At 46.9% G+C, this 25,781-nt stretch overlaps 1 protein-coding gene across 8 annotated transcripts in view; it reads left to right on the top strand.

Annotated features, from left to right (window-relative positions):
* veph1 (ventricular zone expressed PH domain-containing 1) overlaps window positions 1-12,952 on the top strand; it is a 161,096-nt gene extending 148,144 nt beyond the window's left edge. For 7 of the 8 annotated variants that reach the window (XM_078410115.1, XM_078410113.1, XM_078410112.1 and 4 more), the window contains 3 exons: window positions 158-275; window positions 9,797-9,933; window positions 11,646-12,952. In XM_078410115.1, the coding sequence (XP_078266241.1) occupies window positions 158-275; window positions 9,797-9,933; window positions 11,646-11,882 (492 nt within the window). In that variant the 3' untranslated portion in view covers window positions 11,883-12,952. Of the gene's footprint in view, window positions 1-157; window positions 276-9,796; window positions 9,934-11,645 lie in introns of those variants that run through there. The other variant, XR_013547988.1, reaches the window with a different exon arrangement.
* The last annotated feature ends 12,829 nt before the right edge of the window (window positions 12,953-25,781 follow it).

Below are 25,781 nucleotides of genomic sequence, written 5' to 3'. Positions count from 1 at the left end.
ATCAGCCCCAGTCCCGTATAAAATGTCCAAACTGCAGCTCTTTGGTTTTGTGTTGATTGCAGAATGAGGGAAAACTTCTCAAATCTTACAGTTCCTGTTCTATATCCTTAGTTGATACAAAGCTAGCCATGATAACCTTTTAATGTCATTTGAATAGGATCTGGACAGCCTGCAGATTCCCCTGGCCAAGGTGAGGTTCTTTGACCTGTTTGGCTACAGTGAGGAAGTGGGAAGGTGGCAGTGTTTCATGTGCAATAACCCAGAGAAGGCAACAGGTAAGTACATCTCTGTGTACCGAGCAGTCGTATAGTACAGAGCAATACCCCAGTGGTGCCAGTGGGCCGAAGGGCCTCTTTATGTGCTGTATCTCTAGACTAAACTATCTACACCTCACGCTGCCTCGGCAAAGCCAGCAGCATAATCAAGGACCAGTCTCACCCCGGTCACTCCCTCTTCTCCCCTCTCCCATCAGGCAAGTGGTTCAGAAGTTTCAAAACATACACCTCCAGATTCAGGGACAGTTTCTTCCCAGCTGTTATCAGGCAACTGAACCATCCTCTCATCTGCTAGAGTGCGGTCCTGTCCTTAAGAAGGGTCTCGACCCGAAACGTCACCCATTCCTTCTCTCCTGAGATGCTGCCTGACCTGCTGAGTTACTCCAGCATTTTGTGAATAAATACCTTCGATTTGTACCAGCATCTGCAGTTATCTTCTTATACTTACATCTACCTCATTGGAGACCTTCGAACTTTCTATGTGGAGTTTGCACATCCTCCCTGTCACCTGTCGCCTGGCTTTCCTCCCATGTCCCATAGACCTGCGGATGTATAGGTTAATTGTCCCTAGTGTGGATGAGAGAGTGGGATAACATGGAATCAGTGTGAAACAGTGACCGATGGTCGGCGTGGACTCTGTGGCCAAAGGGCATGTTTCCATGCAGTATCACTAAAACTAAAAGAAAATGTGAGATCAAGAAGGGAGTTGAGGTAGAAAAATATAATGTTCATGAATGTGTGATGATCAGAAAATATAATGTTCAGGATATTTTAAGGTGATGTTTTTAAGGGGAGGGGGAAAGATTTATTAGGAACCTGAGGGGTAACATTTTTACACAGAGGGTGTATGGAACAAGCTGCCAGAGGAGATAGTTGAGCCAGGGACTATTATAACATGTAAGAAACATTTGAACAGGTACATGGATAGGACAGGTTTAGAGGGATATGGGCCAAGCATGGGCAGGTGGGACTAGTGTAGATGGGCATGTTGGTTGGCATGGGCAAGTTGGGCTGAAGGGCCTGTTTCCGCACTGTATGAATCTATGATTCTTCAGAAAATATAATGTTCAGAAATATATAGAGACAAAGACATAGAAAATAGGTGCAGGAGGAGGCCATTCGGCCCTTCGTGCCAGCTCCGCCATTCAATATGATCATGGCTGATCTTCCTGCTTTCTCCCCATATCTCTTCATTCCGTTAGCCCTAAGAGCTCTATCTAACTCTCTCTTGCAAACATCCAGTGAATTGGCCTCCACTACTTTCTGTGGCAGAGAATTCCATGAGTGGGAATATAGTTCAGAAATGTGCAGCCATGGTGTTACATACAACAGCAGATAATGGACAATAGGTGCAGGAGGAGGCCATTTGGCCCTTCGAGCCAACACCGCCATTCACTTTGATCATGGCTGATCATCTGCAATCAGTACCCCGTTCCTGCCTTCTCCCCATATCCCCTGACTCCGCTATCTTTAAGAGCTCTATCTAACTCCTTCATGAAAGCATCCAGAGAATTGGCCTCCACTGCCTTCTGAGGCAGAGAATTCCACTGATTCACAGTGTCAGACAAAAACTCAGAAATCTTATATTTTAAAATAAAATGAAGGAATTGGTTGTATTAGTTGGGTTATTGGTGCATTAGCTTCTGTTTCACTGAGGCTGAGTAAGGGCTACACAGCAGGCAAACCCAACAAACAACTTCATTCTTCATTGTTCCCCTGTTGTAAGCTATGGCCCAATTCATCGCAGCTCATGGATAAACAAGTAGGTCTGGTCAACAAGTTAGTAACTGGAGCTCCATCAAAACTCTATCATCAGCAAAGGAACAAAGGAAGATTGAGAGATTCTATGCCGAGGTTTGTTCAATTGGCACCAACCCGTCGAAAACAGAAGAATCCAAAATAACAACTTTTTAAACGGAAGAGGGTAAATATTTGAAGCATAAAATTGGCAGTGGTCAGGGAATGGAATGGACTCAAGAGCAACAACAATTACATTGTTGGGGCTGGCTGTAAGAGCTAAAATGCCCCCTCTTTGAAAAATTACATGATCCTGTGCTCAAATGGACAATTCATATCTCGGCATTTCAGCGTGCGTCCTGAACCCGGGTTCCATCCTGACTACGGGCGCCGTCTGTACGGAGTTTGTACGTTCTCCCCGTGACCTGCGTGGGTTTTCTCCGAGATCTTTGGTTTCCTCCCACACTCCAAAGACATACAGGTTTGCAGGTTAATTGGCTTGGTGTAAATGTAAAAATGATCCGTAGTGGGTGTAGGATAGTGTTAGTGTTCGGGGATCGCTGGGCAGTGCGGAACCGGTGGGCCGAAGGGGCCTGTTTCCGCGCTGTATCTCTAAACTGAAAAAAACTAAAGCTACTTATGGGGTGGCGGACTGCAAGGATGGCTGACCCAGTATACAGAGAGACGTAGATCAACTACTGAAGTGGGCGGAGGAATGGCAGATGGAGTTTAATCCCAGCAGGTTTGAGTTGTTCAACTTCGGGAGGTCGAATGCAAAATGAAAATAGACAATTGATGTCATGACCCTTAACACCATTGATGTACACAGGGATCTTGGGCTCCAAGTCCATAACTGCCTGAAAGTGGTGACACAGGTAGATTGAGTACAAAGGGAAGCATATGGTTATGCTGCCTTTACAGCTTCTCTGTGGATTGTCACCGTGTGGTGGTGGAGAAGCTCATGTGGTCCTGAGACCCTGAGAGCGATGCGGTCTGGAGCCACGCTCCTGGTAGGGTCACCCATGGGGGTAAGGTCGAGGGGGAGGGAGGTCCCTGACAAAGAGCAATCCAACCAAGACCTCAACGGTGGAACAGGCGGAGGGAGGGTGATGGCTGACTTTAGTGGAGCGTCACAACGGCTGGGAAGGCGGATGGATGAAGGCTGCAGCAGAAAAGGGTCCCCGGTCGTCTTGGACTCCACGCCACTGGATCCTGACCCAGATCTGTCAAGGACCGTGTGGTGGTTGTCTGTGCACCAGTCTCACCACGTTACACAAAGTCACGCACAGGCGTCCCACCCTATGGAGAGGACAGTCACACTCGCCTCCAGTGATGATGAGGTCAGGGCATTGGACATAAGAGTCAGAAAGTCATGATGCAGCTTTACTGAACTTTGGCCAGGCCACGTTTGGAGTATTGTGGACAGTTCTGGTCACCCCATTACAGGAAAGTTGTCAAGGCTTTGCAAAGGGAGCAGAGGAGGTTTGCCACAATGCAGCCTGGATCAGAGACTATGATCTACAGGGAGCGATCGGACAGACATGGGTTGGTTTATTTTGGAACGTTGGAGGTTGCAGGGAGGCCTGATAGAAGCAAATGAGAGGCACAGATTGTCAGAACTGTTTTCCCCATGGTGGCAAGATCAAACACTAGATTTAGTTTGGTTTAGTTTATTACCACGTGTACTGAGGTCCAGTGAAAAGCTTTCTTGTTGGGTACTATCCAGTCAGTGGAAAGCCTTTGCGTGATTGCTATCGAGCCGTCCACAGGGTGCAGATACAGGATAAAGGGGATGTGTAGGAAAATAACTGCAGATGCTGGTTCAAATCGAAGGTAGACACAAAATGCTGGAGTAACTCAGCGGGTCAGGCAGCATCTCAGGAGAGAAGGAATGGGTGACGTTTCGGGTCGAGACCCTTCTTCAGATAAAGGGAATAACGTTTAATGCAAGATATAGATGAGATGGTCAGATGGGCGGAGCAGTGGCAAATGGAATTTAATCCTTTTAATCCTGAAAAGTGCGAGGTGATGCACTTTGGCAGAAATAACTTGGAGAGGGAGTACACCATGAATGGAAGGACCCTAGGGAAGACAGGGGTACAGAGGGACCTTGGAGTACAGGTACACAAGTCCTTGAAGGCAGCAAGACAGGTGGACAGGGTGGTCAAAAAGGCATATGGGTTACTGGCCTTCATTAGCCGGGGCATCGAATATAAAAGTAGGGGGGTAATGATGGAATTGTACAGAACACTGGTGAGGCCACAGCTGGAGTATTGTGTACAGTTCTGGTCACCACATTATAGAAAGGATGTGATAGCTTTGGAGAGGGTGCAGAGGAGATTCACCAGGATGCTGCCAGGGATGAAGGGCCTCGGCTATGAGGAGAGACTGGGCAGACTGGGGTTGTTTTCCCTGGAGCAGAGAAGGCTGAGAGGGGACATGATCGAGGTGTACAAGATCATGAGGGGCATAGATAAGGTAGATGGCGGGGAACTTCTTCCACTGGTGGAAGGTTCAACAACGAGGGGACATAGATACAGGATAAGGGGAGGGAGGTTTCGGGGGGATGTGAGAAAGAACTTTTTCACCCAGAGGGTGGTTGGAGTCTGGAACTCACTGCCTGGGGTGGTGGTGGAGGCGGGAACACTCACAACGTTTAACAGGCATTTGGATGGGCACTTGAAATGCTACAACATTCAGGGCTACGGTCCAAATGCTGGAAAATGGGATTAAAATTAGACTGTGTTTGGTAACGGGCGGCGCGGACACGATGGGCCGAAGGGCCTCTTTCTGTGCTGTAGGACTCTATGACTCTATATAGGTCCAGTATTGTCTGATTAAGGAGAGTCCACCATTGAATGGTGGAGTAGTGTTGAGGGGCAAAAATGGCCTCATTCTGCTCCTTTGACATGAATTTATGGAAGCAAGTACTGGAATCTCAAGGCTTGGACATGATGCAGGTTTATGGATAGGTGCAGTGGGCAGTATGGACGCCATGGGTCTGTTTTCTGGGCTCTGAACCTTTCTTCCAGTTTAGCTTGAATTTAATGCCAACACTGGCAGCATTCTCATTTCAAATGCCATTTTCCTTGGATTGATCGTTGCCAAGGACATGTTTTCTGAGCCTGGGATTGCGGTTTCATCTCCACCTTCAGCCTGGTTGTACGAGCGGTACTTTGTGAATGGGCTGTTTGTCTTGCCAATTCTCAGTGGACCTCTTTGAGCCAGTAAGTGGAAACAAACCCAATTTTAAGAACTTTTCTTGTTTGGTTTATCTGCAAACCATTAGTCCAATCATTAAAATATTAAATCTGCAATCTGAAATTGTCCGATAAAAATCCTTAGAAAAGATCATAATGGTTCAATTAACGACAATTGTGTTTAGCTAAAGACAAGATTAGGTTAAATTTGTACTTTAGTTTGGAGAGGAGCAAGTCAGTTATTCCTTCGGCATGCTGAGCCAGTGAATTTATAGTTGATCTTTGTCCTAACCACAGGTAATGAGGAACATAGTTTACAAAAAAGTCATCAATCTCAGTTTAGTTTAGTTTAGTTTAGAGATACAGCGTGGAAACAGGCCCTTCGGCCCACCGAGTCTGTACTGACCAGCGATCCCCGCACACTAACACTATCCTACACACACAGAGAGTTGTAAATCTGTGGAATTCTCTGCCTCAGAAGGCAGTGGAGGCCGATTCTCTGGATGCTTTCAAGAGAGAGTTAGATACTCTTAAGGATAGCGGAGTCAGGGGGTATGGGGAGAGGGCAGGAAAGGGGTACTGATTGAGAATGATCAGCCATGATCACGTTGAATGGTGGTGCTGGCTCGAAAGGATGAATGGCCTCCTCCTGCACCTATTGTCTATTGTCTATTGTCACACTAGGGACAATTTTCACATTTATACCAAGTCAATTAACCTACAGCCCTGTACGTCTTTGGAGTGTGGGAGGAAACCGAAGATCTCGGAGAAAACCCACGCGGTCACAGGGAGAACGTACAAACTCCGTACAGACAGCACCCGTAGTCGGGATCAAACCCGGGTCACTGGCGCTGTAGGTGCTGTAAGGCAGCAACTCTACCGCTGCCCCACCGTGTCACCCCTGATTGAATATGGAGCTGCTACAAATTTCCTTCTACCTTGGCACATGTCATGGGCTCACACAGCAGGGAAACGGGCCCTTCAGCCTAATCCCTGCTATAGGAAGGATGTCGTTAAGGGCGCAGGGAAGAACAAAGACCTACCCTGCCCAACCTCTCCCTAAAGCTCAGGCCCTCCAATCCTGGCCACATCCTCACACTGGATCAATGCTTACTTACTATCACGTGACCAACATGCAGTGGAATAATACTTTTACACACAGCTTAGCAAGACTATCACCGTACAGAAGCACAATCACCTGGTCAGTGCAGAATGTACACAACAGCCCACTGAGTCCATATGCAAGAGGTGCCATTTTGATGCCGTTTTACAGTCCGAGTGTAGCTGCCCTCAAAGGCTCGTTGTAGGTGTGGTCTCCATTCCGGTCGCCCCGTGAACCCTTGGCCCTCTCCTCGCCCGGCCCTCTTACACCCTTGTTCCCCATGAGCTCATAAACCCCCATGAATAAGGCTCCTGACACAAACCGTCACCCCTTCATGTTCTCCAAGGATACCGCCTGAACTGTTGAGTTACTCCAGCACTTTGTGTCTTTTTTGTTGTAAACCAGCATCTGTATTTCCCTGTTTCATAAGTGACAGGAGCAATATCAGGCCATTCGGCCCATTGAGTCTATTCTGCCATTCAATCACGGCTGATCTATTTTTCTCTCTCAAATCCATTTTCCTGCCTTCTCCCCATAACCCCTGACACAAAAAGTAGTGAACACAGCCCAGTCCATCACAGGTACTGACCTCCCCACCATCGAAGGGATTTACAGGAGGCACTGCCTTAAGAAACACAGCCAGCATCTTCAGAGACCCACACCACCCTGGCCACACTCTCACTGACCCACACCACCCTGGCCACACTCTCACTGACCCACACTCTCACTGACCCACACCACCCTGGCCCACACTCTCACTGACCCACACCACCCTGGCCCACACTCTCACTGACCCACACCACCCTGGCCCACACTCTCACTGACCCACACCACCCTGGCCCACACTCTCACTGACCCACACCACCCTGGCCACACTCTCACTGACCCACACCACCCTGGCCCACACTCTCACTGACCCACACCACCCTGGCCACACTCTCACTGACCCACACCACCCTGGCCACACTCTCACTGACCCACACCACCCTGGCCACACCCTCACTGACCCACACCACCCTGGCCACACCCTCACTGACCCACACCACCCTGGCCACACCCTCACTGACCCACACCACCCTGGCCACACTCTCACTGACCCACACTCTCACTGACCCACACCACCCTGGCCACACTCTCACTGACCCAAACCACCCTGGCCCACACTCTCACTGACCCACACCACCCTGGCCCACACTCTCACTGACCCACACCACCCTGGCCACACTCTCACTGACCCACACCACCCTGGCCACACTCACTGACCCACACCACCCTGGCCACACTCTCACTGACCCACACCACCCTGGCCACACTCTCATTTCACCCCTGCCATGGGGAAGAAGGTACAGGAGCCTGAAAACTGTAACGTCCACGTTCAGGAACAGCTTTTTCCTCTATAACCATCAAGCCACTGAACACTAGGGACTCTCTCCCCCAACTCCTCTACTATTACATCCTCATAAATTGTCTCTGCACTCTTTCCAGAAAGCCTGTCTCACAATCTGTTAAACGGTCTCTGTGAAACACGAGACAACTTGCAGATCAAGGATCCCCTGGTTTCTATCTGTCAGTGCTTTGAGATGATCATCAACTCTGCAGACAGCTTGGTGCCCATTGGTGCCATTGGTGCCCATCGATGCCATTGGTGTCCACAAGGCCTCACTGAGGTCCATCCCCCTTTGCTTCAGAGACTGGAGATTACAATGTTTCACAATGCTTTACATTTACAATGTTTTATCCCGTGACCTTTCGTGTGGATTTGTCTACATCTTGTGATCGTTGAGAACTGGAGTTAGTCTGACCAAAGCGTTGCCAATTGTTGTCATACGGTCAACCTTTAGTGCTTGATATACAGAGTCTCTGCTAAATGTTTTAGGTTTTAGCGATGCATCATGGAAACAGGCCCTTCGGCCCACCGAGTCCACGCCAACCATCGACCACCGATTCACACTAGTTCTATACTATCCCACTTTCACATCCCCTCCTTGCACACTAGGGGTAATTTTCAGAGGCAAATTAACCTACAAACCCGCACGTCTTTGGGATGTGGGAGGAATCCGGAGCGCCCGGAAAAAACCCACGTGGTCACAGGGAGAACATGCAAACTCCACACAGACAGCAAGCACCCAGGGTCAGGATCGAACCCAGGACTCTGGCCCTGCGAAATAGCAACTGTACTGCTGCACCATTGTTTTTGTCTTCATGTAACATGTTATTCAGATATTCTAAACAAATCAAAGAGGGGAGAAAATTGGCCTCAGGCTATCTTTGTGACTGATAGATTCTGGATGCAGACCATGGAAATAAGTAGTTACCGCTGGAACTCTTGTACTTTAACGCTGAATTTCAAATCTTTTCCACTGATGAAAAGTCTCCTGCCGTCTCCTATTAGTCCCGGAGACAGAACTGTTAATGTTTCTGACAATCCCAATCTCCCTTCTGCATTATATCATCTTGGAAGCTGCAACCAGATCGTTTTTGCTATTGAGTTTTAGGGTAAATCAATCCCAGTAATAACAAAGCAAATTAATTAGGAACTCGTGTGAGACTTTAAATCTCAAACTCTCACTTAATAATATTCTAAAAAGTGGCAAGAGTTGTAAATAGATTAATAGACTAATTGCTACCCTGGCTTACAATGGCCTGGACTGTGGACTGTGAAAGTAGCTGTTTAATATACCAATGCTCATCATAACAACAGAATAATCACCTTCACATGACTACATGCCCAGTTGAACACAATAATCCAGAGGTTAGTTGTCCTCAGATTGGCATTAAAAGAAGAAATTAAAGCACATCTGTTCCAGAGAAAGGACTTTTAGTGGTATAAAAAGTATCAGTGACAGAGAGAGCTTGCAATAATTGGGAACTAACTTAGTCATAGAATGTGTAGGAATTGCAGCTGCTAGTTATACACTGAAGATAGACACAAAATGCTGGAGTAACACAGTGGAGAGAGTCTGAAGAAAGGTCTCGACCCAAAACGTCACCCAATCCTTCTCTCCAGAGATGCTGCCTGACCCGCTGAGTTACTCCAGCATTTTGTGCCAACCTTAGAGTCTGGAATCACCTCGAGTCCATCGTGGAAACAGGCCCTTCAGCCCACCAAGTCCCCGCCGCCCATTCACACTGGTCCTATGCTATCCCACTTTCTCATCCACTCCCTACACACGAGAGGCAATTTACACAGGGCCAATTAAACTACAAGCCCGCACGTCTTTGGGATGTGGGAGCAAACCGGAGCGCCTGGCAGAAACCCACGTGGTCACAGGGAGAACGTGCAAACTCCACCCACACAGCAGCCACGGTCAGGACCGAACCAGGGATTCTGGCGCTGTGAGGCAGTGGCTCCACCAGGTAGGTGGGACTAGTGCATCTTGGTCGGCATGGATGAGTTGGGCCAAAGGGCCTGTTTCCATGTTGCAGGACTCTACGACTGTGACTCTACAACTGATGGTCTGTGTTTAACACTCTTCCAACAGTTGTAAATGAGGATGGCCAACCACTCATCGAGGGCAAGCTCAAGGAAAAGCAAGTTCGATGGAGGTTTATAAAGAGATGGAAGACTCGATACTTCACATTGGCTGGCAACCAGCTTCTTTTCCGTAAAGGAAAATCAGTAGGTAGATGTTTACAATTCAATAGATCAAGTTATTTAATTAATAGCCCATGATTGAATTCTCACCAAATTATATATCTTGGTTACCAAATTCATTTGTTCATAAGTGATAGGAGCAGAATTAGGCCATTCGGCCCATCAAGTCTACTCCGCCATTCAATCATGGCTGATCTATCTCTCCCACCTGAACCCCATTCTCCTGCCTTCTCCCCATAACCCCTGACACCCGCACTGATCAACAATCTATCTATCTCTGCCTTAAAACTATCCACTGACTTGTGGCCTCCACAGCCGTCTGTACCTTCTCTACCAAATTTTACCTTGAGTTGAAATTTGACTTTAACAGCCATTTTTTTGCTGCAAGTGTCTAGTCTTCTTTAGAAATAAAGTGAATTCCCAAAAACCTTCTGGTGATGGAACATAGAACAACTTGTTAATTATCACAAAAAGCTGTGGCCAATTCAATTTAAATTTTTAAGCAGAGATTGATAGTCATAGAGTGATACAGTGTGGAAACAGGCCCTTCGGCCCAACTTGCACACACCGGCCAACATGTCCCAGCTACACTAGTCCCACCTGCCTGCGCTTGGTCCATATCCCTCCAAACCTGCCCTATCCATGTACCTGTTTCTTAAATGTTGGGATAGTCCCAGCCTCAACTACCTCCTCTGGCAGCTCGTCCCATACACCTACCAACCTTTGTGTGAAAATGTTACCCCTCAGATTCCTATTAAATCTTTCCCCTTCACCTTGAACCTATGTCCTCTGTTCCTTGATTCACCAGATTCTTGATTAGTACGGGTGTCAGGGGTTAAATCATCAGTGTTAATTACATTTCTATCCTATTCTATCCAAAGGCAAAAAATGATTACGTTGGCAATAAAATGTTGCAATGGAGAATAATCATCGAGCGAGATAGCACGGAAACAGGCCCTTCAGCTCACCTTGTCCATGCCAACCAAATTGGCACACTGGGCAAGTCCCATTTACCTGGCATTTGGCCCATCACCCTCTAAACCCTATTCATTGACGTGTCCAAACGTGATGTAAAAGTCATAATTCTATGCTTAATCTGGCAGCTCATTCCAGTTATAGACGACCTTCCTATTGAAAAAGTTGCCCCAGAGTCTGTCTTAAATATCTCCCCTCTCAGTTTAGGCTGTGCCTCTAGTTTCCCTCTACCCTGGGGGCAAGACAGGTAGTGTTAACTTTATCCACGCCCCTCAAATGTTGAAATGGCACAAACGCCGACTAAATAATGGAAATATAAATAAAACAAGCACATAAAAACGTCTTGCGCAGGAAGGAACTGCAGATGCTGGTTTAAACTGAAGAGAGACGCAAATGCTGGAGTAACTCAGCGGGACAGGCAGCATCTCTGGAGAGAAGGAATGGGTGGCGTTTCAGGTCGAGACCTTTCTTCAAAATAATGAAGAAAAAGGGAAACGAGAGATATAGACAATGATGTAGGGATCTAAAAGAACAATGGATGAAAGACATGCAAAAGGAAATGGGCCATTGTTAGCTGTTTGCTGGGTGAGAACGAGAAGCTGGTGTGACTTGGGTGGGGGAGGGATGGAGAGAGAGGGAATGCCGGGGTTACTTGAAGTGAGAGAGATCAATATTCGTACAACTGGTGCGAAGGTGCCCAGGCGAAATATAAAAACGTCACATCTATTCTGCCAATTGGTCGTTGCCTCTTTACCTTTCAGAAAGATGACCCTGACGACTGTCCGATTGAACTTAGCAAAGTGCAAAGTGTGAAGGTGATCGCCAAGAAACGGAGGGACCGGGGTCTTCCTCGAGCCTTTGAAATCTTCACCGACAGCAAAACGTACATCTTCAAAGCAAAGGATGAGAAGAATGCTGAGGAGTGGTTGCAGTGCATCAACGTTGCTGTAGCTCAGGCACGAGAGAGAGAAAACCGAGAGGCAACCACGTACTTATGAAGGGAGGAGGGAGTACGCCGTGAACATTGGTTAGCGATAATGTGGATGGAGAGGATGTTACCACCAGTGGGAGGGAGAGTCTTGGACCACAGGTCACAGCCTCAGAATGGAAGGATCATACCTTTAGGAAGGAGATGAGGAGGAATTTCTTTAAGTAGAGGGCGGTGAATCTGTGGAATTCTTTGCCACAGACGGCTGTGGAGGCCACAAGTCAATGGATCTATTTAAGGCAGAGATTGATAGATTCTTGATTAGTGCGGGTGTCAGGGGTTATGGGGAGAAGGCAGGAGAATGGGGTTAGGAGGGAGAGATAGATCAGCCATGATTGAATGGCAGAGTAGACTTGATGGGCCGAATGGCCTACTCCTGCACCTATTTTCTATGTTCCTACTATATGAACTGGAACAAGCAGTATGAACTGGAACTAGTAGAATGTAAATCTCAACACAAAGCTGATTACAGCATGTGATTTTAAAATCTCAACACAAAGCTGATTACAGCATGTGATTTTAAAATCTCAACACAAAGCTGATTACAGCATGTGATTTTAAAATCTCAACACAAAGCTGATTACAGCATGTGATTTTAAAATCTCAACACAAAGCTGATTACAGCATGTGATTTTAAAATCTCAACACAAAGCTGATTACAGCATGTGATTTTAAAATCTCAACACAAAGCTGATTACAGCATGTGATTTTAAAATCTCAACACAAAGCTGATTACAGCATGTGATTTTAAAATCTCAACACAAAGCTGATTACAGCATGTGATTTTAAAATCTCAACACAAAGCTGATTACAGCATGTGATTTTAAAATCTCAACACAAAGCTGATTACAGCATGTGATTTTAAAATCTCAACACAAAGCTGATTACAGCATGTGATTTTAAAATCTCAACACAAAGCTGATTACAGCATGTGATTTTAAAATCTCAACACAAAGCTGATTACAGCATGTGATTTTAAAATCTCAACACAAAGCTGATTACAGCATGTGATTTTAAAATAACTCAACTCAGTTTATACTGTTTTGTGTTTCTTATTTCTCTGTAATTGTAGCAATTGGCCTCATGTTCCACTTGTGGATGTGCAGATATTTTGCAGATATTTTGCAGATATTTTGCAGAAGTGGAGATATTTGTGCCGTACAATAAAAACAAATCCTTCATTCCCATCATGATTGTCTATTTTTGGTTGTGTTAGATTTAGATTTTTTTTAGATTTTAGAGATACAGTGCAGAAACAGGCCCTTCGACCCACCGAGTCCGTGCCGCCCAGCGATCCCTGCGCACTAACACTATCCTACACACACGAGGGACAATTTTTACATTTGCCCAGTCAATTAACCTACAAACCTGTACGTCTTTGGAGTGTGGGAGGAAACCGAAGATCTCGGAGAAAACCCACGCAGGTCATGGGGAGAACGTACAAACTCCGTACAGATGGCGCCCGTAGTCAGGATCGAACCTGAGTCTCCGGCGCTGCATTCGCTGTAAGGCAGCAACTCTACCGCTGCGCCACCGTGCCGCCATGAAAATGTTATTTTCATGAATGGCATTTCTGGGAGAAAAAACCACGAGGGAACATGTCTCATGTTCAGGATGAAGGCCGTGGATTGTCTGGACCTGGTCCCACCCTGCTCCCATAAATTGAAATGGACACCTGATGAAACTTTCTTCGTGTACGAAGGAACTGTAGATGCTGATTTACACCAAAGATAGACACAAAATGATGGAGTAATTCAGAGGGACAGGCATCATCTCTGGAGAAAAGGAATAGGTGAAGTTTCAGGACGAGATCTTTCTTCAAGGCTGAAGAAGGGTCTCGACCCGAAACGTCACTCATTCCTTCTATCCAGAGATGTTGCCTGACCCGCTGAGTTAACCTTTCTTAGGATGAGCTGCCGTGCCCAGAAATGCTAACCATGCGATCCAGTCACATCAGTACCTCTGTTCTCCACGTCCCAAATAAGTTTGAGTTCAGTTTATTGTCACGTGTACTGAGGTACAGTGAAAAGCTTTTGGTGCGTGCTAACCAGTCAGCGGAAAGACAATACGTGATTACAATCGAGCCATTCACAGTGAACAGATACATGACAAAGGGAATAATGTGAATAATGCTTAGTGCAAGATAAAGCCAGTAAGGTCCGATCAAGGGTAGACCGAGGGTCACCAATGAGGTAGATAGTAGTTCAGCACTGCTCTCTGGTTGTGGTAGGTTGGTTCAGTTGCCTGAAAACAGCTGGGAAGAAATTGTCCCTGAATCTGGAGGTGTGTGTTTACACACTTCTATACCTTTTGCCAGATGGGAGAGGGGAGAAGAGGGAGTGGCCGGGGTGAGACTGGTCCGTGATGATGCTGCTGGCCTTGCCGAGGCAGCGTGAGGTGTAGATGGATTTAATGGAAGGGAGGTCGGGTTGTGCGATAGAATAATGCCATCTATCAGGCATGCTTCAATGGCGGAGTAGACTTGATGGGCCGAATGGCCTAATTCTGCTCCTGTCACATAATAAGTCCCATCGTCGAGGCTGTGGAGCATGTTTCGTTTCAACACGAGGGGATGAATTACTGGGCACTGAAGTTTAAGATAAACCAAATTGCTTTGAATAGTTGTAGTCTTCTCTTCCTTATTTATGATAATTATGGTTTGCATGCATTCTTCACAGTTGCAATGAATGCTGTTGGGATCAGATAAAATGTGTTCCTGTTTTATTTCCCCTGGCCTGGCAGTAGGCCAGAACTTCATCTAAACACCCAGCTTAAAGCAAGAATTAAATCAGGCATCCTTGGTGGGATCCCAGCAGCCAAGGTTGGGATGAACGTTTGCAATCTGTTGCCTCCTCCGTTCTGTTTGAGTAGCACTGATATCTCCGAGGCTCTGGAACCACCTCCCATCAACAACGACAACCTGATCAAAAGAGGAAAGAGGCCCTTCGGCCCACCAAGTCTGTGCCGACCAGCGATCCCCGTACACTAATATTATCCTACACACCAGGGATAGTTTTTTAACGAAGCCAATTACCCTCCAAACCTGCACATCTTTGGAATGTGGGAGGCAACCAGAGTACCCGGAGAAAACCCACGTGGTCACGGGGAGAACGTACAAACTCTGTACGGACAGCACCCGCAGTCAGGATCGAACCTGGGTCTCTGGCGCTGTGAGGCAGCAGCTCTACCTGCTGCGCCACCGTGCCGCCCATGTACCTGTGCTCATGGACACCAGTGCTTGTGGATTCTCAGTTGACTTGAACTAGTTTAATTTATTATTGTAAGTGTATCAAGGTACATGGAAACATGGAAAATAGGTGCAGGAGGAGGCCTTTTGGCCCTTCGAGCCTGTACGCACCGCCATTCATCGTGATCATGGCTTAGTGAAACGTATAAGATTATTAAGTGATTGGATACATTAGAGGCAGGAAACATGTTCCCAATGTTGGGGGGAGTCCAGAACAAGGGGCCACAGTTTAAGAATAAGGGGTAGGCCATTTAGAACAGAGATGAGGAAAAACTTTTTCAGTCAGAGAGTTGTGAATCTGTGGAATTCTCTGCCTCAGAAGGCAGTGGAGGCCAATTCTCTGAAGTCTACAGATTTAATCTATATTTCTGCAATACATGTAATTAGCAAGGTTTGATTAAAAGTCACAAAAGGATTGCCCGGTTTGCTTTCTCTGGCCCATTCCCTTCAGTTTGATGCCAGTGCCGTTTATATTCTCCATTTTCTGCCCTGGTTTAAATCCCCATTTCTCAGTTGATCTAAGTCCCTTTGTAACCCAAGACATCCTTCTTCACTGACCAGCACGTCACCAATGTTGGTGCCTTCCACAATCTCACTCATCATGCTGTCTAGACTCTTCCCCATACTGTCTTTGTGCAGTTATGTTTCGCCTAATGTGACGTCACAATAGTGCTCCTTCATTCTGCAGCATGATTTGACAACACTATTTCCATTTCCCATACTATCTCCGCTTCTTTCATTCTAAGCACAACCCTTTCCACAGATCCTCTCCAAAGACCCCTCCACATTTCACATGTCGCATGTTATAATAAAGTATCATTCACTCATCCACCCATCCTTCCTGTAATGGAGCCACCAGAACTGCATGCAATGCTCCAAGTGAAGCCGAACCAGTCCTAGACAGATGCATCATGACCTCCTGACTCTTATACTCAATGGCCTGACCAACGAAGGTCACGGTGGCACAGCGGTAGAGTTGCTGCCTTACAGCGAATGCAGCGCCGGAGACCCGGGTTCCATCCCGACTACGGGCGCCGTCTGTACGGAGTTTGTACGTTCTCCCCGTGACCTGCGTGGGTTTTCTCCGAGATCTTTGGTTTCCTCCCACACTCCAAAGACGTACAAGTGCTTAGGTAAATTGGCTTGGTAAATGTAAAAATTGTCCCAAGTGTGTGTAGGATATTGTTAGTGTGCGGGGATCGCTGGTCGGTGCGGACTCGGTGGGCCGAAGGGCCTGTTTCCTCACTGTATCTCTAAACTAAACTCTAAACTATACCATGTGCCTTCTTTACCACTCTGTTGCCACTTTCAGGGAGTTATGGACGGAGCCCAAGATCCCTGTGTCTATTAGTGCTGCCATTAATTGCATCTCCTTCCCCTTACATTCGACCTCTCAAAGTGCAACACCTCACACTAGCTCGGATTAACCTCCATCAGCCATTTCTCCGCCCGCTTCCACAGCTGATCTATGCCCACTTTGACTGCTAGGACTGGTGGGGTCTTAATGGTGTTTCCTCTTGTCGGGTGGGTTAGCTCGAAAGGAATGGGAAGATGGTGAAGGAGGAGAAGGGAACAAATGAAATGTTTCTCTCAAAGCCGTAGTTCAATATCATTTAAAGAAAGTGTTTACTCGTGTGAAGAGATGTGTTTCATGTTGAACAGAGGTTACAATTTTCACAATCATGTTTTAACGACACTACTCCTGTTGGAAGTACTTGTGCTGCCAACAATGTTAGGATAATGAGTAAGGAACAGTCCCAGAGTTACTCTTACAAAGACGTGATTGTTCTTTATGTAGGCCAACATTAAACATGGCTCATCAATGCACTTTTCATTTCATTCCAACTACGAAATGTGCTTTTAATCTGTGTGGCAATGGATTTAGATTTTTAAACACAAAGGGGACCCAACTCAAAGATGTAAATCTGCACTATGCTGGTGTTTACCAGCTGTGCAGTGCATTCATTTACTTTTTAATACCTTCATAAAAATGGCAGTGTTTCAGGGTGTGCTTGACAGATTAACCAACAGAACCTTTATGCTGTCAAATGCTGTCAGGCTGCGACTAGACTCTCCCCACAGGACAGACACAGAAATCAACATCCAAACTCAAGTGTTCCAGTTTCAAACATCTCCACAATTGCAAAATAAGATTATCCTGCCACCACTTCAAATCCAATTTATAATAGTAATATAACCGCCTCAGACGATGGGGGAAGGATGTTAAATGATGAGAGGCATTGATATGGTAGACCCTCAGTGCCTTCTCCCCTCCAAAGGAAGAAATGTCAAAAACAAGAGGCATAGCTTTCAGGTGAGAGGGACAAAGTTTAAAGGAGACTAGACCAAGTGGACCCGTTGGGTCCAAACCTCTCCTGCATTGGTGCAGCACCCTTTCCTCCCCCTCCCCTCCCCTCCCCCTCCCCGCTGCGAATGCAGCGCCGGAGACCCGGGTTCGATCCCGACTACGGGCGCCGTCTGTACGGAGTTTGTACGTTCTCCCCATGACCTGCGTGGATTTTCTCCGATATCTTCGGTTTCCTCCCACACTCCAAAGACGTCCAGGTTTGTAGGTTAATTGGCTTGGTATAAATGTAAATTGACCCTAGTGTGTGTCGGATAGTGTTAGTGTGCAGGGATCGCTGGTCGGCACGGACTCAGTGGGCCGAAGGGCCCGTTTACACGCTGTATCTCTAAACTAAACTAAACTAAGTATACCTTCTCTCCAGAGATGCTGCCTGTCCCGCTGGGTTGCTCCAGCTTTTTGTGCCTATCTTCGGTTTAAACCAGCATCTGCAGTTCTTTCTCACACATTAGGCTTGTGACATCTCTTTCACAACGCAAGGATCGAAGCTGCCAGGTTAAGTTCTCCTCAGGCCGACTCACGGCCGACTTCCAATTGTGGCGTTGACTTTCCCCCTCCTGTGCTGTCCACAGATATTGTCCAAAGAGAGGAGCGGTGAACCAATTGTGATGCTGGATATACAATGGGATCTCTCAATGGGAACGGTCAGAATACCAGTCTGGATATACAATGGATCTCTCAATGGGCCAGAGGACCAGTCTAGATATACAATGGATCTCTCAATGGGCCAGAGGACCAGTCTAGATATACAATGGATCTCTCAATGGGAACAGTCAGAAGACCAGTCTCCAACTCTAAAAACAAAATGTATTTCCCCTGAGGTTCAGCCTTCTGCAGGAGACAGTACCAAGCATTGCAATTAAAACACAAAGTACTTGTGCAAAGTACACCAGGATTCCACATCTCATTTCAAAAGGAGAGAAGGAATGGGTGACGTTTCTGGTCTCGACCCATGATGTCACCCATTCCTTCTCTCCCGAGATGCTGCCTGACCTGCTGAGTTACTCCAGCATTTTGTGAAATAAATACCTTCGAATTATACCAGCATCTGCAGTTATTGTCTTTCATTTCAAAAGGAAATATGATACAAAATAGTTTGTTTCTCATTATTAGGACATTTATATAAAGAATAATTGTTTCTACATATTCCAATTTGCTAATTTGATCCATGTGTTTAATATCAGGGTAACGCAGTATTATAATCCTGGCTGTTTTGCAACATTCTACAATAACCTTTAAAGACAGTCCCGTGAATTTTTTCAATACTTATGGAATAAATCAAGACATATTGCAGATGAACATCTTGTGATGTGGGTTCGTTCACTAAGCTTCAAGCTCCAGTCTGTCTAACGAATGAGAGTTTAAAAGTCACACTCAGGGGACTGGATGTGTCATCTAACAAATGAGATTTTGGACTTTAGAGATAGAGTGCGGAAACAGGCCCTTCGGCCCACTGAGACCGCGCCGACCAGCGATCACCCCGTACACCGGTTCTATCCCACACACACTAGGGACAATTTCCAACCTACAGAAGGCAATTAACCCACAAACCTGCACGCCTGTGGAGTGTGGGAGGAAACCCAGAGCACCCGGAGAAAACCCACGTGGTCACGGGGAGAACGTACAAACTCCGAGCACACTGCGCCCACAGTCAGGATCGAACATGGGTCTCTGGAGCTGTGAGGCTGCAACTCCACCGCTGTGCCACCGTGTCGACATTAACCTCATGTGTTCCCTCAGGTACATAAACAGTGCATCATCTAAACATGGATGGAGTTCTGGGCACAGCACAGGAACAGGCCCTTCAGCCCACAATGGCCGTGCTGAACATGATGCCAGGTTAAACTAATCACGTCTGCCTGCACTTGGACCTTATCCCTCCATATCCATTGCCCATTCCTTCTCTCTGCCTGTCCCCACGAGTTACTCCAGCATTTTGTGCCTGTCTGAAGCCTCTGAAAATGTCCATTGTATCTGCCTCCACCACCATCCCAGCCAGTGTGTTCCAGGCAACCACTACTCCACATCGAAAACCTTGCCACACTCATCTCCTGTAAATGTTGCCCCACTCACCTTAAAGCCACGGCCTCTATCTAGTCTTTGACATTTCCACCCTGGGGAAAAGCTTCTGGCTGTCTACCCCATCTCTGCCCCTCATCATATTATGAACATCTCTTAAGTCTTCCCTCAACCGCCAAGACGCCAGAGAAAACAAGCCCAAGTTTGTCCATGTTATTATCGGCTGACATTAATTTCTCAATCAAGAGTCTTGCCCTTCAGTGTGGGACAGAAACATTGTAGACCAGCCCACACTGTGAAAGGGCCATCGTGAATCAGACGTATCCTTCCCACAGAGCCCTGCGTGGAACTGTTCTGCTATCTTTCTCTCGCAGTCAGAGTTTTGGGTATCGTAAATTATACCACGCACTTGATCGAGTTGAGTGTGAGTTGAGTTTAGTTTATTGACACGTGAACCGAGGTAACCGAGGTAACCAGTCTTGCGTGCTAACCAGTCAATAGACAATAGACAATAGACAATAGACAATAGACAATAGGTGCAGGAGTAGGCCATTCAGCCCTTCGAGCCAGCACCGCCATTCAATGCGATCATGGCTGATCACTATCAATCAGTACCCCGTTCCTGCCTTCTCCCCATACCCCCTCAGTGGAAGGACATGATTACAATCGAGCCGTTGACAGTGAACAGATACAGGATCAAAGGAATAGCGTGAATAATGTGTAGTGCAAAATAAAGTCCAGTAAAGTCCGATCAAAGATAGCCAGAGGGCCTCCAATGAGGTAGTAGTAGTTCACCACTGCTGTGTAGATATCGGTAGGATGGTTCAGTTGCCTGATAACAGCTGGGAAGAAACTGAACCTGAATCTGGAGTGTGCATTTTCACACTTCTATACCTTTTGCCCGATGGGAGAGGGGAGAAGAGGGAGTGGCCAGTCTAGGACCTTTAGAAACATAGAAACATGGACATAGATGCAGGAGGAGGCCATTTGGCCCTTCGAGCCAGCACCGCCATTCGGTGTGATCGTGGCTGATCATCCACAATCAGTAACCCGTGCCTGCCTTCTCCCCATATCCCTTGATTCCGCTAGCCCCTAGAGCTCTATCTAACTCTCTTTTAAATCCATTCAGTGAATTGGCCTCCAACGTCCTCTGTGGCAGAGAATTCCACAAATTCACGACTCTCTGGGTGAAAAAGCTTTTTCTCCGGGAGTCTAGGATCAGAGGACACAGGCTCAGAATAAGAGGTTGTACCTGTAGAAATGAGATGAGGAGGACTTTCAGAGGGTGGTGAATCTGTGGGATTCATCGTCATAGACAACTGTGGATACCAAGTCATTGGGCATTTGTAAGGCGGAGATTGACAGATTTTTGAGGGGTTATGGGGAGAAGGTGAGAGAATGGATTTGAGAGGGAAGGATAGATCAGCCATGATTGAATGGCGGAATAGACTCGATGGGCCGAATGGCTTAATGCTGCTCCTGGAACTTATAACTAATCCATTCTATTTGTCATGGCCGAGCAAATGTTTGGGACCATTGAGTCTTAGTAAGGCCGTGAAACTCATTAAGCTGGTATTATATTTAGAAAAGTGTCGACAGATACTTCCTATCCAGCATTAGTTAACAAGTAACCTGCTTTATACTGAAGGAAGTGCTTGCAAACAGACTAACGTCCTTCAGTGTAAAATGGACTCCATAGGCTCTGAAAACATTAGACCATTTGAAGATGACTGTCCACTATTTCCTGAAGCACATCTTTAGCTGCAGGTAAGATGTGGTCGAGCCCCATTACCTTTTCCCACCCTCATCTATTGGGTGGAGAGAACCTGGCCCATTCCTCAGCCGTGACTCCTCCTCAAGTAGACCATCACTTACAGTGAAACTGGCAAACTAGAACTGAAAAATGTATTGCCCATCACGGATAGTTCTCAGAGGCACAAGAAACTGCAGCTGCTGGAATCTTGAGCAAAGCACAAAGTGCTGGAGGAACTCAGCAGGTCAGGCAGCATCTGTGGAGGGAATCTGCGGACAGATGCTGTTTCTGGTCCAGACCCTTCTTCAAACTCAAGTCCTCCATTAAAATAATGTGATAATATTTGCACTTCTCCAATCTAATGGCACAATAAATTTTAATATATTGACTTGTGAATGTATGGTAATAATTTACTGAACTACATGCATCAAAAGTATTCACGGTACCTTGGAACGTGTGATACTAAAGAAACAATGAATTGAACCATTGAATGAGTTAGTTAAGTTTATTGTCACCTGTATCGAGGTACAGTGAAAAGCTTTTTTGTTGCGTGCTATCCAATCAGAGGGAAGACTATACATGATTACAATCAAACCATCCACAGTGTAGATACAGGATAAAGGGAATAATGTTTAATGCAAGACAGAGTTCAGTTAAAGATAGTCCAAGTGTCTCCAATGAGGCAGATGGATAATGCATCTGCAACCTGCTTATAAACCTCCCATGCTAAAAGCCACTGAAGTTTCATTATTTACTCCAGTGCCATTTGTAAATGTACTTTAAACACATTGAGTTTTATCTTGATGTATATCTTAATGTTCTGAAGAAATTGTTGCCCTCTTTGTCCTCAATGAAAAACTATCATTGTTGTCCTATCACCACAGGGCCATGGACTTACCATCAGAGCCGATTCCATGCCTGGGATCGACACACCAACCGCGGCCTGCGGACTCTAACATTAAGGAGCTCGCAGTCTCGGGTTGAGACCAACGTTGGGAAGCTACAAAAGCCACACGATGTTCGACCAGCCCCGACCCGAGGTAGATCGCCCAGCGTGGGAGAGCTGAGATCCCCCCCCCTCTCCCGATGCAGGAGCTTGATCGCCCCGACGAGGAAGGCCCACCGCCGGCTACAAGAGTAAGATCGACCCGTCAACGGAAGGTTCGAGACCCCCAACCGTGGGGGACAAAGAAGGGAGAGATTGGACTTTATTTCGCCTTCCATAGAAACATAGAAAATAGGTGCAGGAGTAGGCCATTCGGCCCTTCGAGCCTGCACCGCCATTCAATATGATCATGGCTGATCATCCAACTCAGTATCCTGTACCTGCCTTCTCTCCATACCCCCTGATCCCTTTAGTCACAGTGGGGAATGTGGAGGGGTCACTGTGGTGGGTGTTCATGTTAAAATGTATCTTGTGTGTTCTGTTGCTTTTTATTGGCGTGACTGTGTGGCAAATGAAATTCCTTGTATGTTGCAAAACATACTTGGCTAATAAAGTACGATTATGATTATAATGATCATGATTATGACTATAAGACAATAACTGCAGATGCTGGTACAAATCAAAGGTATTTATTCACAAAATGCTGGGGTAACTCAGCGGGTCAGGCAGCATCTCAGGAGAGAAGGAATGGGTGATGTTTCGGGTCGAGACCCTTCTTCAGACTATATGACTATATCTGTCATTTTCTTACTGTCTGTTAAAAGGATTCCCATTATGATCTTGCGTCTGTCTTTAATGGAGCCATATGCTCCTGCACTCATTTTCATACATGTTTAGAAAATTATCATATCCCTTTTATGTTATAAATTTTGTATTATAACATGTTATATCCCTTCCAAGTTTACTTTCATACTTTTGTACTTTTTATTGCATTTGTTATTATATATAAGATGTCTAGACCATTTAGGGTATTTTTCAATTCCAAAGATATTGCAAATGCCAAGCTTTCAGCAACTTTTAAATAACAATTTAAAGTTATATCGATTCAAGTTTGTTCAGTTTTTTTTCTGGCAAGTTTCCAGGAAGTGGTGAAAGTGGCTTATTTTTTCTATTGACCGAAGTAAAGGAGGTCACATCAGGAACAACGGATGCAGTAGATGAGGTTAGAGAAGGCACATGCAATGCTTTCATTGTTGACAAAATGTTCTGGTACACATGATTAATAAAACATGTTCATAAGTTCATAAGTGATCGGAGCAGATTTAGGCCATTCGGCCCATCAAGTTTACTCCGCCATTCAAACATGGCTGATCTATCTCTCTCTCCTCACCCCATTCTCCTGCCTTCTCCCCATAACCCCTGACACCCGTACTAATCAACAATCTTTCTATCTCTGCCATAAAAATATCCATTGACTTGGCCTCCACAGCCGTCTGTGGCAATGACTTCCACAGATTCACCGCCCTCTGACTAAATAAATTCCTCCTCGTCTCCTTCCTAAAGAAACATCCTTTAATTCTGAGGCTGTGCCCTCTGGTCCTAGACTCTCCCACTAGTGGAAACATCCTCTCCACATCCACTCTATCCAGGCCGCTCACTATTTGGTAAGTTTCAATGAAGTCCCTCCTCATCTTTCTAAACTCCAGCGAGTACAGGCCCAGTGCCATCAAATGCTCATCATAGGTTAACCCACTCATCCCTGATGTGTCACGGAATAATGATATTTAACCATTCAAGAGGTGTCAGTACACAAGAAAAAGCATTGTGTACGGTCACAAGAAAAAGCATTGGCAAGAAGAAATCAACTTTCACAGATGTGTTAAGAGATATTGTCAAGCTTGAAAGGGTTCTGAGAAGATCTACGAGGATGTTGCCAGGACTCAAGGGACTGAGCTATAGGGAGAGGTTGAGCAGGCTAGGGCTCTATTCCAACAAGGTAAACAAAGGTGTACAAAATCACGAGAGGAATAGATCGGGTAAACGAAGAGTCTTTTGCCCAGAGTAAGGGGATGTACAACGTGATCTGGGTGTCCTAGTGCATCAGTCACTGAAAGGAAGCATGCAGGTACAGCAGGCAGTGAAGAAAGCCAATGGAATGTTGGCCTTCATAACAAGAGGAGTTGAGTGTAGGAGCAAAGAGGCCCTTCTGCAGTTGTACAGGGCCCTAGTGAGACTGCACCTGGAGTACTGTGTGCAGTTTGGTCTCCAAATTTGAGGAAGGATATTCTTGCTATTGAGGGCGTGCAGCATAGGTTCACTAGGTTAATTCCCGGAATGACGGGACTGTCATATGTTGAAAGACTGGAGCGACTAGGCTTGTATATGTTGTGATATTGCTGGGACTACTTTGTGTATCCAAGGACTACTTTGTATGCCTGTGTATATAAGTGATTGGGGTGATTAGGCGGTCACTCTGGATCCAGGCGGCCTTGGAATAAACAGCCTGGAGTTGAGCTCCAGCAATGTAACCTTTTATACACGTGTACTTGTGGTCCTTCCAGAGTCACAACAAAGGTACAACAAGTACCGGACCACGAAGTACAACATGGTGGCAGCGGCTTGGTGTTTCGCCTAGGGGGAGAATGAAGCATGCTGCCCGAGCAGAAAAGGTAAAAAAGAAGAAGAAAAAGAAGAAAAAAAAAGCCCTGAAGGGAAACAAAACAAAACAAAAGTTTCCAGCTCTGTACTCCCGACAGAGCCAGTGTGAGTTGGTATACTTACCTGCTCAGTAGTCATTGGCGCCGAGTTGCGGACGTGACGCTGCAAGTTGCTGAGGGCGGTGCGTGTAGGCCCACGTCGCGCCCCAGCACCTGTGTAGGCCCGAGATTAGAAGCCTGCGACTGCTTCGCGGGGGAGAGACCGGGAGAGCCGACACACACGGAGATGTGCGGTGACCGGGGAAGACCGACACACACGGAGATGTGCGGTGACCGGGGAAGACCGACACACACGGAGATGTGCGGTGACCGGGGAAGACCGACACCCATGGAGGTGTGCGGCAACTATAGGAGACCGGGAGAGCCGACACACACGGAGATGTGCGGTGACCGGGGAAGACCGACACCCACGGAGGTGTGCGGCGACCGGGAGACCCGACACCCATGGAGGTGTGCGGCGACCGGGAGACCCGACACCCATGGAGGTGTGCGGCGACCGGGGAAGACCGACACCCATGGAGGTGTGCGGCGACCGGGGGAGGCTGACACCCACGGAGGTGTGCGGCGACCGGGAGAGGCTGACACCCACGGAGGTGTGCGGTGACCGGAGGGGGTCGGCGACCGGAGGGACCGACCACCCGCGGAGGTGCGGCGGCCGGTAAGGCCGAGGCACTGCGTACATACCCAGGCGCGTCGACCGGAGAGTCGGGACGGCCCTGGGCCCGAGGCAGCGGCAGCGCGTTCGAATTTGAGCGGCAGCTGCCGGGAGCACCTGTGGGCGGGGCCGGGGAGCACCTGTGGGCGGGGCCAGCGCACCGCGATTACAGCAGTGCCAACCCAGCAGTGGGAGCCCAGCAGTGGAAGCCCAGCAGTGGAAGCCCAGCAGTGCCAACCCAGCAGTGGGAGCCCAGCAGTGGAAGCC

Source organism: Rhinoraja longicauda, chromosome 13, assembly GCF_053455715.1.
Source record: "Rhinoraja longicauda isolate Sanriku21f chromosome 13, sRhiLon1.1, whole genome shotgun sequence".
NCBI lineage: Eukaryota > Metazoa > Chordata > Chondrichthyes > Rajiformes > Arhynchobatidae > Rhinoraja > Rhinoraja longicauda.
Note: the sequence above shows the minus strand (reverse complement) of the source record. Positions and strands in the feature narration are given on the sequence as shown.